At 39.6% G+C, this 15,333-nt stretch overlaps 1 protein-coding gene across 1 annotated transcript in view; it reads left to right on the forward strand.

Annotated features, from left to right (window-relative positions):
• The window catches only part of HFM1 (helicase for meiosis 1), a 108,101-nt gene that overhangs the window by 49,425 nt on the left and 43,343 nt on the right, over nucleotides 1–15,333 (forward strand). The window contains 8 exon segments of the mRNA XM_048861119.2: nucleotides 3,923–4,056; nucleotides 10,172–10,219; nucleotides 12,565–12,645; nucleotides 13,185–13,276; nucleotides 13,663–13,769; nucleotides 13,859–13,906; nucleotides 14,114–14,211; nucleotides 14,293–14,424. Of these exon segments, the coding sequence (XP_048717076.1) occupies nucleotides 3,923–4,056; nucleotides 10,172–10,219; nucleotides 12,565–12,645; nucleotides 13,185–13,276; nucleotides 13,663–13,769; nucleotides 13,859–13,906; nucleotides 14,114–14,211; nucleotides 14,293–14,424 (740 nt within the window).

Consider the following 15,333-nt stretch of genomic DNA (forward strand, 5'->3'; position numbering starts at 1 on the left):
GGACAGCGTGACTGACTCTGGCCATTGGCTCATATTACACTGAGAAGGACAGCTATTTAGGCTTTGGCCACTAGGTCTTACTATCCTGAATCCCAGGGTAGCCCTACTGATCCTAGCCCTTAGGCCATGCTGTCCTGGGAAAAGGGCTGCTATTTAGACTTCAGCCTCTAGGCCTTATGGTCCTGAGGCCAAGGCTTGCCCTGGTGACTTGGGCCACAGGGCCATACCACCCTAAGGAGCTGATTGGGTATACGTGCAACACCATAACATTGACATAAATACTGCTGGCTATTGTCGCACTGGATGTGTGAGATGCTTCACAGTTACTTCAGTTACTGTAAGCAGCTTAATGTTAGAGGTGAGTTCTTCTCACCAGTTCTTTTGGTATATAAATTCTTTTGATTTCAAGTGATTAATCTTGTTCCTAATACCTATGATGTTCCTGTTCTAGCATCCTGGTTTTGTGTGGGGTAAGGAGGTTCTTAAGTTATCCCTGTTTTGAAATGTCTGTCTGTAGAGATGTAGATCCCTGCTAAAGTACAAGTCATGTTCCTTGAAAACAGCAGTATGACACTGAATGAGTTTCTGAGTTTGGAGATTGAGCTCCATGTATTTTTCATTAGCTGGAATACTCCCCATACCTGATACCTAAAAAAGAGAGTTAGGTCTATAGTTCTATCTTAAACATATCAAAGGAAATTGGTTGTAGACACAGGTGAATCGCATCATACATGCATTTAACTTACGTGACTTCGAGTATACGTGCTTGGCAAAAAAAAAAGAAAGAGAAAAATAACAAGATACCTGTAAATAGTGCGGGCAATTTCGCCCACCATTCCACTCAATGCGTGTATGCTCCGGAGTGAGCATGAGATGGACGTGAATCTGCTGTTCCCTCAGTCGGTCTCAGTTCCCTGTGCCTCTCATAGCGTGAGCATCTTGCCACGCTGAGTGTGATTCTAGTGTTTAAAGATATGTATTTTTCATACAACATGGCTCCTAAACGCAAGCCAACTACTTCATCTGGTGCTCAACTGAAGAAACAGCGATCTGTTCCAACGCTGGAGGAAAAACTGGCTGTGTTGGACTTATTAAGAGATGGTATGTCGGTCTCCAACATGGTGCTTAAATATGGCCTCAATGAATCTAGCATCCGTGCCATCAAGATTCGAGAGAGAGAAATTTGTCAAGCCGTGACATCAAGTGCTCCAATAACTGCTAAGGTGATGAGCCAGGTGCGTGATAAGACTTTAGTGAAGACTGAAAAGGCATTAAACTTATGGCTGGAAGACATGAATCGTAAACGTGTGCCTATCGATGGCAACATGTTGCGAGAAAAGGCTCTTAGCCTCCATGCGCTGTTCAAACCTCCTGCCGAAGAGGGACAGCCTTCTGATGAGAAGGAATTCAAAGCCAGCTGAGGTTGACTTAACAGTTTTAGGAACCACTTCAACCTCAAAAACGTGCAGACTACTGGTGAACCTGCATCTGCCAATGAACAGACAGCAAAAGCCTACCCTGAACAATTAAAGAAAATCCTAGAAGAAAAGGGCTATATTCCGGAACAAGTTTTTAATGCTGACGAGACTGGGCTCTTCTGGAAAAAAAATGCCCCACCACACTTACACTTCGAAATCAGAAAGACAAGCCCCTGGCTTCAAAGAAGCTAAAGACTGTTTGACTGTGTTTTGTGGCAATGCATCTGGGCATTTAATAAAGCCGGGCTTGCTCTACAAGCTGCAAATCCCCATGCCTTAAAAGGCAAGAACAAAAATCTCCTGCCTGTGTTCTGGCAATCAAATAAAAAGGCTTGGGTGATGGCAGCATCGCTTCTGGATTGGTTCCACAAGTGTTTCATTCCGGAGGTCAAGCGGTACCTCGATGAGAAAGGACTGACGTTAAAGTGTTGCTGATCGTAGACAATGCTCCTGGCCACCCTGCGGCACTCTGGTTTGCACATAACGACACTGAAGTCATCTTTCTCCCCCCCAATGCCTCCTCCAACCTCTCGACCAAGGCATGATTCACTGTTTCAAGGCCACGTACACGAGGCCTACATTCTCACAGATATGTAGCGCTATGGATGCTGATCCCAATCTTAATGTGATGGAGAGTTGGAAGTCCTTCAACATTGCCGATTGCATCACTTATATTAAAACAGGCAATGGATGCAGTCAAGCCTGAAACAGTCGATGCATTTTGACGAAACCTATGGAAAAAATGTGTGAATGATTTTAAGGATTTCCCAACCATTTGATAAAGAAGTGAAACGCATTGTTCAGCTGGCCAGGCAAGTGCGTGGTGATGGCTTTGTCGACATCCTTGAGGAAGAAATTGAAGAATTAATTGAGAACCATAGAGTAGTGTCTCCCAAACTTGGGACGCCGCTTGTTCAGGGAAAGCCCCTGGCAGGCCGGGCCAGTTTGTTTACCTGCCGCGTCTGCAGGTTCAGCCGATTGCGGCTCCCACTGGCCGCGGTTCGCTGTTCTCAGCTAATGGGGGCTGCAGGAAGCGGCGCGGGCCGAGGGATGTGCCAGCCCCCCTTCTTGCAGCCCCCATTGGCCTGGAGTGATGAACCGTGGCCAGTGGGAGCTGCGATTGGCCGAACCTGCGGACGCAGCAGGTAAACAAACCGACCCGGTCCGCCAGGGGCTTTCCCTGAACAAGCAGTGTCCCAAGTTTGGGAAACACTGCTATAGAGAAACATTGACTAACGAAGAATTAGAGGAACTGATAAAATCATCTACAGAAGACGAAGATGATGACGATGAACAGGAAGAGCCAGCAAGCTGGAATCTTCATAAATTTGAAGTGTTCCAAGCAACGAAACACTTGAATTATTTAATTTTTGAATGCAATCCCTCTATGGAACGAAGCCTCAAAATCACGCGTAGTATTACGGACGATTTGAGACCGTATCAAGAAATGTTTGAGCAGCTCAAGAGACAACAGCGACAGTTGCCGTTCACCATGTTTTTCAAGGAAAAATGACCAGCAGCAGATGAGCCTATGCAATCAACTTCTCAAGCTGAACCAGAGCCAACCACTTGCTCTCTGTCACCCAAGCTCTCCATCACCTCCGTCTCCTGGATCGACATCAAGCTCTGACGACCCCTTGTAATTATCCCTGTAATTAAAAATACAGTCCTGTAAAATTATATTTTGCATATGTACTCTTTATAATATACTGTACATTACTGTATACATTATACATATTACTGTACAGGGTTGTATACACAAAACCATGTACAGTATACTGTACTTTATGGGCGATTTAAGGGATTTTCAAGGGTAATTTTGACTATATGCAATTTTCACCTTACGTCCTGACTTTAGAACCTAACCTCTGAGTAAAATGTGACTCTACTGTATGTGGTGAAAGTATTCAAAAAAACAAAAAATAGAACACAGAAAGCTTCCAGGACATGTCTTTGAAGTTTGATACAAGAGAGATTCCAGAAACGCTAGCCTATAATGCTCAATTGATGGAAGGCCTACAGGGAGTGAGAGACATTTAAAAATAAGAACATTCAGAATTACAGTGGAATTTTAAATGCTAAAATTGAAAATCTTATAAGGTAAATCTAGTTAAGACTTAAACTCTGATATTTCCCATAATAACAAGAATATAATAGTTTTGTTTCTTGGATGCCAGTGATGTCCAACAGCCAACACCAAAAATCTGTGTTTCTTTTGCTAACTGGAGCCCATTCCATAACACACAGCTTGAATTCCTGATCATTTAAGTATTTTTTACCTTTTTATACCAAGTACCATAAAAAGCCGCAGCAATAAGTGGACTATTTACTGTAAAATATAATTTATTATTGTTTGTAAAAAAAAAAAAAAGTTTGATACTTTGATTAATGCTTATTGTAATTTAATTTTATTTCTAATTGATTTACCTTTTGTTCCTTACTAGTTTGCACAAACATCTTGTTGAGCATTTAAATGCAGAAATAGTGTTGCACACCATCACAGATGTGAAAATAGCTTTGGAATGGATACGATCAACTTTCCTATACATCCGAGTTTTGAAAAATCCAGTTCATTATGGTTTGTGGCTTTGAAATTGACTAGAATATGATACTGGATTATATGTCATGTCTAAGATAAAGTAGGTTACAGTAAACTACCTGCATTTTTGGCAAGTAATTTTCTGTTTGTGAGAAATGATAAAAAAGATTAGTGTTACTTGTTTTCTCTTGTCTTTTATGGGCTGTCATTTCAGTAGGGATTGAAGACAATGAAGTTGTTAAAGGTGACCTGGAACATCTTTAGGAAAAAGCATTTCAACCATGTTAACATAATTAGGAGGCATTTCAACATATTTTAAACTTGTACTACTTTTTCATTAACAGGTCTGCAAAATTTCAGCCTATGATTACCAGCTTCCCACTGTGCTGAGGTATCACAGCACACACAAAGCTGGTGGCATATTACCATTGCTTTTCAGCTCTGAGTATTGAGTTTGCCTCCAAGGAAAAGGTAAATCAACTTTTATTTAATATTGAGTGGTTTTTCTTTTTAATATCCTTATTTTATAGAAGATAAAATGAGGATATTAAAATTCAGAAAACTGCTTCATATTGAATAAAAATACATCTATCTTTTCCCCCAAAGGCAGATTTTCTGCTTCAGCACTGATAGTACAGGCTGCTGACCCAACATAAGGCCCAGCATGCCTTATGCCTTATGCCTTTCATGCCCAGCATAAGGCATTCTATGGTACTTAGCAAAATGGGATGTCTATGATTGTGATTGTGGAACAGTTGCTTTGTGGCACTGAAAAAGAAAAGAAATAATTGGTAAATTTAAATCTTTTTGGTTGACATGTTCTCAAGTGATAAGTGTTTGGACATTCAACAGCTGTTAGTAAGGTACTCTTGACTCCTTTTTTTATATATATACATATATATATGTCTGTTTACACTTTAGGATATTGTTAATACCATTGTACTATCATGTGAAAAGCTATATAAAAATAATACGAAGATTACAATGCCCTGCAAAACCAAGGCCATTATTAGTTAAAAGTATTACAATAGATGCCTGTCTCATTGGCACTATCATAATCCAAATAAATTATGTTCACCCAGATTTGTCTTTTGTTTCCTAGTTTGGTAGGAAATGCTCCTACCACATAAGAGATGCTCCTAAATTGTTGGGAGGAGGGAGGTTAGGAAAGCTGCATATTGTTGGAGGAAATTCTAGCTAGGAAATTTTTGCTAGGAAGCTGTGCCGATGACTTTGAGGAACCCTTGCTCTTGTTTATGGCCGATGACTTCAGACATTTTCAAGACCTATTCTGCAAGATTGCAGAGCCCCTGAAGATTCCTTTGGAGAAAATCAAGGATTAGCAACATAAGATGCTTGATATCCTCCACACTTCCTCTTCCTTCAAGATTATACTACTGATCAATGAAGCTCTTCTGGACCTCGCAAAAGAGCTCTTGGCAGATCCCAGCATCCATCCATCCAACTTGCAAACCCGCCGACAAAAAGTACTACCTTCCAGTGAAAGATGCTGAATTTCTATTCTTGCACCCTACCCCAAATTCTCTGGTGGTCAATTTGGTGCAAGAGAGAGGCCAATACCAACCATGTGCTAGTCATCCAGACAGGGATTGGAAATGCCTAACTTATTTGGACTCAAGGCATATTCATCAGCCATGCTCCAGTTTTGAATCTCAAACTACGAGGCTCTGATGGCTAACTACTTAAACTACTCCAAATTGGAGGATTTCTGTCATGACTTCCCAGAGGCCAAGAAAGAGTAATTTCAGTCCCTAATATTGGAAGGATACCTTCTAGCCTGTACAGCCCTACAAGCCTTGTTAGACTCTGTAGACCAGGGGTCTCAAACTCAATTTACCTTAGGGCCAGTGCCAGTCCTCAGATCCTCCCAGCAGGGTCAATAATGTCACTGAAGATGGTGTTCAGAAAAGAAAACATTTATATTGTATTTTTTATTTCAAATTTCTTAGAAATAATAAAACTGTCATACAACTTTATACAATTCTTCACCTCCCAGAGAGTTTTTAGTGTTGGCCAGCCACCTGACAACGCTTCAGTTCTGTCAGTTTGTTGGTGTTTGGCCTCAGTGACTGAGCAGTTGAAACCTTCAGGATTGCAGCAAGGTGTGCATCAGAGAGTTGTTTTCAGTATTTTGACGTGTTTATATTCTTTGTGGAAAAAAGTGATGCTGCCTCCAGGGCTGACTCTGCCCGGCAACTAATGAGGCTGCATCCAGGGCTGACTCTGCCCGGCAACTAGTGATGGTATTTGTGTCCCTCTCCCCCAGCCAATGGGAGCTGTGGGGGGGGTGGCGGCTCCTGTAGTTGAGATTGCCAGCAGCGTGTCTGCCTGTCTCTCTCCTCCATGGGCCGCAGTAGGAAGGTTCTCGGACCACAGATGGCCCACAGGCCAGGACTTTGAGACCCCCTGCTCTAGACGCTGCTGCCTAATCCATTGCAACTGCTGTGGTCACGAGGCATGCATTATGGCTCCTCCTCTCAGGTTTTCCTAAAGAGTTACAAACTATTGTGGAAGCCTTATCTTTTGAGAGCCGAAAACTATTCTCGGAGCACACAGACGATTCCCTGCACTCCTGTAAAAACTCCCTAGCTACCCTCCAATGTCTTGGCATTTACATGCCTGTACCGAAGAGACCTCCAGAGAAATACCACCTCCCCCCTTACTCTCGATCACCGCAATATACTCCTCAATGGTACTATGACACCCAGGGCTGAAAACAAAGGCCTCCCTCCAAGTGTAAACAACCTATTCCTCAGGGGGCTACCTCTCACACCCCCACACTGAAGCAACAATTTTGAAAGTGTATCAAGGCCCCAAGAAGCCTCCCCCTTTTCCAGTCATTCCTACCATCTTTGAGGTCCCACCAGTTTAGTGACCAACTAGCTCTTTCTCTCCCATCATGGAGACTAATCACCTCAGACAAGTGGGTTTTAGAGATAATTTCAGGAAGGATACTCCATCCCCTTTATACCTTTCCTACCCCCACCCCCCGTCCTTCAGGGACCCCCTCACAAACCCATTCTAGGGGGAGAAATAAATCATCTGCAACTGGAAGCCATAGAACTGGTCCCTTTCCAACACAGGGGTTTCTACTCCCGTTATTTCCTCATCCAGAAGAAATCTGGTGGCTGGCGACACATCCTGGACCTTCGCAATCTAAACAAGTTCATCAAACTGCAACACTTCAAGATGATTACCTCTCCACTATTATCCCAGCACTGGAACAGGAGGCCTGGTTCTCTGCCCTTGACCTCCAAGACACGTGCTTTTATATTGTACACTCTGCTCACGGACTATTTTTCCAATTTGTCATGGACGACAACCACCACCAGTACAAGGTGCTTCCTTTCGGACTATCGACTGCCCCTTTGGTGTTCTCCAAGGTCCTGGCAGTAGTTGCTGCCTACCTAAGGAAACAAGGAGACATCATCTTTCCATACTCGAAAACTGTCTCCTCAGGACCCCAGCTGAGACCGACATTCTCAGAGCCATCTACAACAATGGATTTGTTTACGAAACTAGGCCTCCTCATGAACCTAGAAAAGTCCACTTTAATGCCAGTACAATACCTGGAATACGGAGTATGTTCATTATGGCCCAAATTCTGCCCTCAGCTACATCTGTAGAACTCCACTGGAGGTAAGTGAGCTGTAGCTCACGAAAGTTTATGCTCAAATAAATTTGTTAATCTCTAAAGTGCCACAAGTACTCCTTTTTCTTTTCTCCTGAATGGTTCTCTGAATTCCTACCACCTCACAGATCCTTGGTCATACTAGATCTGATATCTAATATGCGGGTTTGCCCCCAGACCTCTGCCAGAACGTGCCTCCAACATCTAGGCCACATGGCAGCAGTCACTTTCATGATCAGGCACGCAAGACTACACATGCAATGTTTTCAGGCATGGCTCCATACAGAATATCACCCCAACAAACGCAGCCTCCAGAAACTCTCTTATCCGTGCGAAATAAGAGTCAAGGACTCACTACTTTGGTGGATGGAGCCCAACAATGTCTGTGTTAAAGTTCCTTTCCTCCAACGACCACCGACCATGATCTGAACAACCGATGCCTCCCTAATCAGTTGGGGAGCACATCTACACAATCACACGGCGCTGGGCAGATGGTCGTTAACCAAATCCACTCTACACATCAACCTCCTAGATCTATGAGTGGTCCGCGATGCCTGCTGACATTTCTTCCATCTCCTTGAACATCACACGATTAGAGTCATGACGAACAATCTCGCCTGTATGTTCAACAGACAAGGTGGAGCATGTTCTCACTCTTTATGGTCAGAGGCACTCAAATTGTGGAACTGGTGTATCCAGCACAACATCACCATTTCAGCAGCATACCTCCCTGGATACCAGAACATCACCGCGGACACATTGAGCTGGAGATTTTCCCAGGATCACGAGTGGCAGCTGGATATGCGAGCCCTTCAGCCCATCTACAATTGATGGGGATGTCCTATCATAGATCTTTTTGCTACAGCAAAACTCCCTCAATTCTGTCCCAGAGCAGGACTGTGACACGGATCGCTGGGAGATGCATTCTTCATTGCATGGAGTACACCACTCTTCTGTGCCTTCTGTCCATTTCCTCTCCTATTCCAGGTACTTCACAAAATACAGGAAGACCAAGCTCACATCATTCTTATAGCTCCAACATGGCCGTGACAGGTTTGGTATATTTATCTCCTTCACATGATAGACTGCCAACCAATCTCTCTCTGTCCAACACCACAGCTCCTTTCACAGGACGTATCCTCCATCCCAATCCACAGACACTCCCCTTCAAAGCTTGGCTCCTCCATGGTTCCAGGATTCAGAAATAACCTGTTCGGATGCAATGAGATACTTTTGAAAAGCAGGCGTGACACAACGAGACACACTTACATTCACAAATCGACTAAATTTCAATGCTGGTGAACCTCCCACCAAGTTGACACAGCATGTGCTCTGCTAACATTTATCCTGGACTACATGTTACACCTTTAAACAACCAGGATTATCCACCAGTTCCATTCAGGTACACCACGATCAGCTTCAAAAATGGAACACTACATACTTTGAGGACCACACCCTGAAAGAAATCTTTCCCAACCCCCCACTTCTGGCCTTCAAACTCCCATCCAACCTCACCAAGCTCATCATCAGAAGCAAGCTCCCCACAGTCCAGGAAACACCACCTGAAAGCAGTGCCAGACCCTGCCAGAACAATAGATGTAAAACCTGCAGATACATCTCCACAGCTATGATGATCACTATCCCCCCAATACACTTTTCAAGAGCCATTTGTCCTACACATGCCTATCACACTATGTGGTGTACCTGATCCAGTGTATCAAATGCCACAACAACAACTATGTGAGTGAAACCAGCCAGTCACTATGCTCTCAAATGAACTCCCAAAGAAAAACGATAAAAGACACAAAAAAAAACCCTATCACGTGTAAGCAAACACTTAAGTGATAGCTCTATATCTGACCCCTCAGGCCTCATCATCAAAGGAAACCTGTAAAACACCTTCAAAAGATGAGCCTGAAAACTTTAATTCATAATTCTTCTGGACACTAAAAACAATGGACTTAACAAAGGCACTGGTTTTATGGTTCATCACAATTTTTAACGAACTCTGCTGCCTACTAACCCTCCTTTGTCCTAAAACTGGTGAGGTGTTCAGTGTCATCTTCATTTGAAGTGGTCTCCTACAACATTAGTCTGAACAATCTGTCCAACCTTCTATGTAGCTGTGACACTCTGGTTACCGTTTCCAGACCTGAGTAAGGAAGATCTCTGTGAAGCTCAAAAGTTTGTCCCCTTTACCAGCGGAAGTCGATCCAATAAAATACATTATCTCATCCACCTTCTCTCTCATATCTGGGACTAACACAGTTACAACAACACTGCAAACTTAAAATGGATACTATTTCATATATATGCAGAAGTTGGTCCAATAAAATATATTACCTCACCGACCTTGTGCCTCCATTTTAAATGTCAATTAGTATGAAAGGTACTTAAATTGACATTTTTTTACAGTCAGTAAATTGTTTTGGTAGACAGTAATGTTGAAAATTAAATGCATGATTGTATTCATTTAAAAGGCCATTTTGCCTTTTCCTCTAGGTTTTTCATGTGGATTAGACACAGTTGGAATTGAAGCAAAATTACAAGGTCAGTGCCTTTTCACCTTTCTGAGTACAACATGACATTTTGGCCCAGATTCTTCCACCATATCTGAGTAGCTCTGTTCATTTCCGTGGAACTACCGATGGAGCAAGATACTATTCAGTGAGATTAAGGTTGGCTGACTCTAGCCTTTTGTGAAGTGTTAAAGCAACACTATTACTTTCATTTAACTTGCAAGCTATTCCATATCAGAAATACTGGGCTTTCCAAATATGGTTCTTTTACCCCCCCCAAAAATTTCATAATATGGAGAAACAATAAATACTCCTCTTCCCAAGTTCTTGAACACATACACAGGTATAGAGCTTCTTGTATATCCTGCTCATAAATCAGACTTTGCATACAGTTAGATTCATTTCATTTTGAATGCTTTTCATTTTCCTTTCTTTTCTTCCATTGATTTGTCATTTGATTTAATTTCTTTTTACATTCTTTCAAAATTTTCTCTACAGAAATTTAATATCAGATTTCCTCATTCCACAAATTGGGGTAACTTAAATACCTGCAGCTTTCCCAAAAGCAATTTAAAAACTGCATGCTTGATGCACATGGGGCAGCATTAGTAGAGACTGTGGGGGAACTTCATACTGCCTTGTATTATAGAAAACTTTGCATCAGGCCTCCTGACTCCCTGAGGAAGGTGGGAGGAGAATTTTGTATAGGTCAAGGGCATGGTATTTTATGGCCAGTGGGAGTGTATCCAGTGAGCTATAGGAGGGCCTTATATGCTATTCTTTCACGATACTTATATTGGTGGCTGTGATTTGGCTATGTATACGGTCTGGCTGGTTTAGACTGAGGATTCCATTCCCGAGGACTATGAGATTTTTCACATGGAGCAAAGCCCTTTAATGCATATTCTACTCTATTGCTAAAGATTTAGCATTTATTGCTTGATTTATTCATTCTGTTTCGGTATGCCAGAAGAAATCTTACACATCTTGCAAGATTTATATGCATAAAGTGCTCCATACCTTATTTAGTCATATGTCAAATCTATTTGATTTATTGGGTCTTCTAAGAATTATTTTGCTATGCTAAAATGGTTCTAAGCTTGTTTATACATTTATTCATATAGCAAGTAGATAAAGCAATGCCAAGAAGTAAGATAATTCAATCAAGCAATTAAGGGACCTTGTATGCTGTATTGTTGTTAAAGTGGACATGTAGCATCTGACTTTGCAAATACAAAAAGATCAACTATATTCTTCAGTTCTCAGGTTTTATAGAATAGTCTTTAACTATTACTTAAAGAATTTTTAAGAAGATGGTTTTATCGTGGCTTGAACATAAAATAAGTATTTACTTTAGGGCTCTTTAAATATTAAAATTACTTCTCAATTTATGACAATACCATCAAATTACCCAGATGAAACTCAACAGTTTAGGGGTCAGCCCCTCCCATCTTTAAATGATAAAAACAAACATGCTATACTTTCTTTCATACTGTCTACAACATAAGAATTGTATGAAATACAAAATAAGTATGCTAATAGAACATTACTTGCCAAGATTTTAACTGCACCGATCTGGAAATTCAACTTTATTATTCTAACGGATATTGTAACTCAGCCCTCTTGCACATATGCAGTATTTTGTAGTAATGTATATTCTGTTAATTATAATTCTGTTCATATATATGTGTGTGTATGCAGTGTGGATGATTTGTGGTTGCTATGGGAACTACAACTTTGAGTTTCTTCCCATGTTTGCATTGAAAAATCTCAACATTGTATTAATGTCATTTTTGCACTTAATTTTCTTGGTTTTGAAAGAGATAAGAACAAAGGAAACACTTTGATCATCATTCAGTATCCACTGCCAGTGACTACATAGGTTCATTTGAATTTGTAACCATTGAAATAAATGCAGGCACAGTTACTATAATGTACATATACGATTAAACAATCACACGTGCATTTGAATAGCCATGCCTTGCTACGTGGTTAAAAATTAGTGAAAATATTGTATTGTGTTGAGTGATTACTAGTGAACTCTCAATCTTTTCAGAGCTTAAGCTGACATTTTAAACTTCTCGCATCTAGTTTCTTTCACGCTTTCTACAATTTTAAAATGAGGTTGGTTGGTTTGTTTTCGTTGAATGTATAGTTGAGCTTGAGTCTACCCCAGTGAATTTAGTAAGAATTTTTGCCACTGACTTCAGTGGGAGAAAGATCACGTGCTTAGGTCTTCCATTGCGTTAAGTGGAATTACTCCGGTTTTAGACTGATGTAACTTAGACCATAATCTCTTCCTTAGTATGTACAAAAATATCGTATTTTTTTCCTGCATGTTCTAAAGATAAATTTCTCTTTTCAAACTCTGGACAGAATTGTGTTTGAAGAATTTGAACGATTTGTCATCTCTTGATTTGATCAAGATGGATGAAGAATTTAATTTCAAAACTACAGGTAACATAATATAATTTAGACTATAGTATTGAAAATATATTTATAAGGTTTAAAAATTATTCTTGATTTGAGTTTATCATAGGACATACTAAAGGGCACAGCGATTGGCCAGTGAACAGAGAACCATTCAGGAGAAAAGAAAAGGAGTACTTGTGGCACCTTAGAGACCAACAAATTTATTTGAGCATAAGCTTTCGTGAGCTACAGCTCACTTACCTCCAGTGGAGTTCTACAGATGTAGCTGAGGGCAGAATTTGGGCCATAATGAACATACTCTGTATTCTATTATCTGAACTGAGTTTAATTTAGCAAATGATAGAAGTTGTATTCTTAGGACCATATACAGATCTGGATCCCTGTGCAAATCCTCCTATTAAATCACTGGAAATTCTGCTGTGGATCAAAAGATGGCCTGGTGGCAGTGATCTATGTATAATAGTATAAGGAAAATAAAAATGCAGTTCTGTTGCTTAGAAGAAGCAAGTATACTACACTTCTCTTTAAAAAATGCAGTAAATATTTTTAATCTTTATCTACAGAGACTGGAAAACTAATGGCTTGGTACTATATTGCATTTGATACAGTGAAACAGTTTTCCACAATTAATGGAACAGAAACTTTATCAGAACTGGTAATTTAATTTTTCTAAGAATATATATATGTATATATATGTACATCTGTAAGTTTAAAACAGAAAGTTGTATTGAAGACAGTTTATATTGTTTTTCCTTACACCAAAGAATTATGATGATCAAGATGTATAAGATGTGTCAAAATGAATTGCAATATTATTTTTTCGAGGGTTTTATTCTCTGAGATCTTCCAATTCTCCCATCTTTTACTCTCCTCAGTTACGTAGCACTGAGTCATCTTACCCTTCTGAATGAAGGAATTCTGAAGCAATTCTGATTATATATAACATACTATATTGTCTTGTGCTATTACTTCCATTATATTTTACTACTAATGACAATTGGATGAAAACAGGATCTGTTAAACAATATTAAATTGTTACAGATCACAATGATATCCAGCTGCATTGAATTTTCAGATGTCAAGTTAAGAACAAATGAGAAGAAAATATTGAACACTTTGAATAAAGACAAGAACAGGATAACTATCAGGTACAAAAACGTCAGTGAATTAATGTACAGAAAGAAAGTATTTTTTAGTTAAAGTGAATAGCAAAAAATCAGTGTGTTTTATTATACAGGTTTCCAATGGAAGGGAAGATAAAAACAAGAGAAATGAAAGTAAACTGGTAAATATTTTGTGTCACATCTCATTGGCTTGAAAATAAAAGCCCTGATCCAAACTCCTATTGACTTCATTGTGTGCAGGCTCATGCCTTTAGATGCCAAACAATGTTGCTTTTATCTTGAACTTGCCTTTGTTTTTCAATGGAGTCTTTGACTTTTGTTTTATTATATTTTGTTTGCTTATATACTAAGAAATATTTCTTTTTCAGTCTTATTCAGGCTCAATTAGGATGCATTCCTATTCAAGACTTCACTTTGACACAAGATATAGGCAAAATTTTCAGACATGGCTTAAGAGTTACTAAATGTATGTTAAAATTCAATGCATTTTGATATATTTAATAATAAACTGTATTATATTATTAAATATATTTTTTTTCTTTCTTAGGGTTGTCTGACTTTCTGGCATCACGTAAAAACAATTTTCCTGCATTATTAAACTCTTTGATTTTAGCTAAATGTTTCAGGTGCAAACTGTGGGAAAACTCTCTGCATGTATCCAAACAGCTTGAAAAAATTGGTAGGTACCAGAAAGAAGCAGTAATTATAATAGTGTGTCAAAGTTCATCATTAACTTCACTGTAAACTTTTAGAAGATCTGTTTTCTGGACTAAATAAGTCTCCCAACTTTTCATTTGCCAGAATCATGGTAAGAAAGACTGTTGCAAAGATGATTATTTGACAGACCAGTATAAATTCTTTCAGAATTAGTAAATTCTTAACTGGATTAGTAACTAGAATGAAAACTTTTATCTTGGAATAAGAACAAAAATACACTAGAGAAAACATTTAAGGAACTTTTTCCAGAGACTTTATAGTATCAGATTCATGTTTATAAAGAAAATTTAACTATCCGGTCTCTTGGCAGAAACAACTGATATTTGAACTTTTAATTAAATCTTTTTGTAATTTGTGATGTACCCTGCAAAATACTGATTTTCTACTGCTTTGCTAATAATGTACACAACCCTGTCCTATTACATTACTGTTTTTCCTCAATGGTACAGTCTTTTCACTGAAAATCCACACACAGGGCACTTTCAAGGATGACATAATTGTGACAAATGTAGTATGTTAATGATGTCTGAGAGGCTTTAAGACAACTTATTTATTTACCTAATAGGAGATTACCTACAAAATAAATACAGGACTGACGCTGCTGTAATCTAACCTTGCTGCCTGAGTCTCTGCAGCTGATTCTTGGCGCTGTGTGGGAGACAGGAAGAGTGGTACCGCATAGAGTCCTACAGAATGTGGAGCAACTTTTTGCTACAGTTTGGCTCTTTAGGATACACCTTCTATTTTAAAAAAAACTCACCATATTCTCTAACTGAACAAATTCTATCAGTGATTTAACATTTTTAATGTTATTTTTACAATTTCAACCAATCTAATTAATCTTCAGCACTTTTCTGTATCTGCAGTAATA

Source organism: Caretta caretta, chromosome 8, assembly GCF_965140235.1.
Source record: "Caretta caretta isolate rCarCar2 chromosome 8, rCarCar1.hap1, whole genome shotgun sequence".
Classification (NCBI taxonomy): domain Eukaryota; kingdom Metazoa; phylum Chordata; order Testudines; family Cheloniidae; genus Caretta; species Caretta caretta.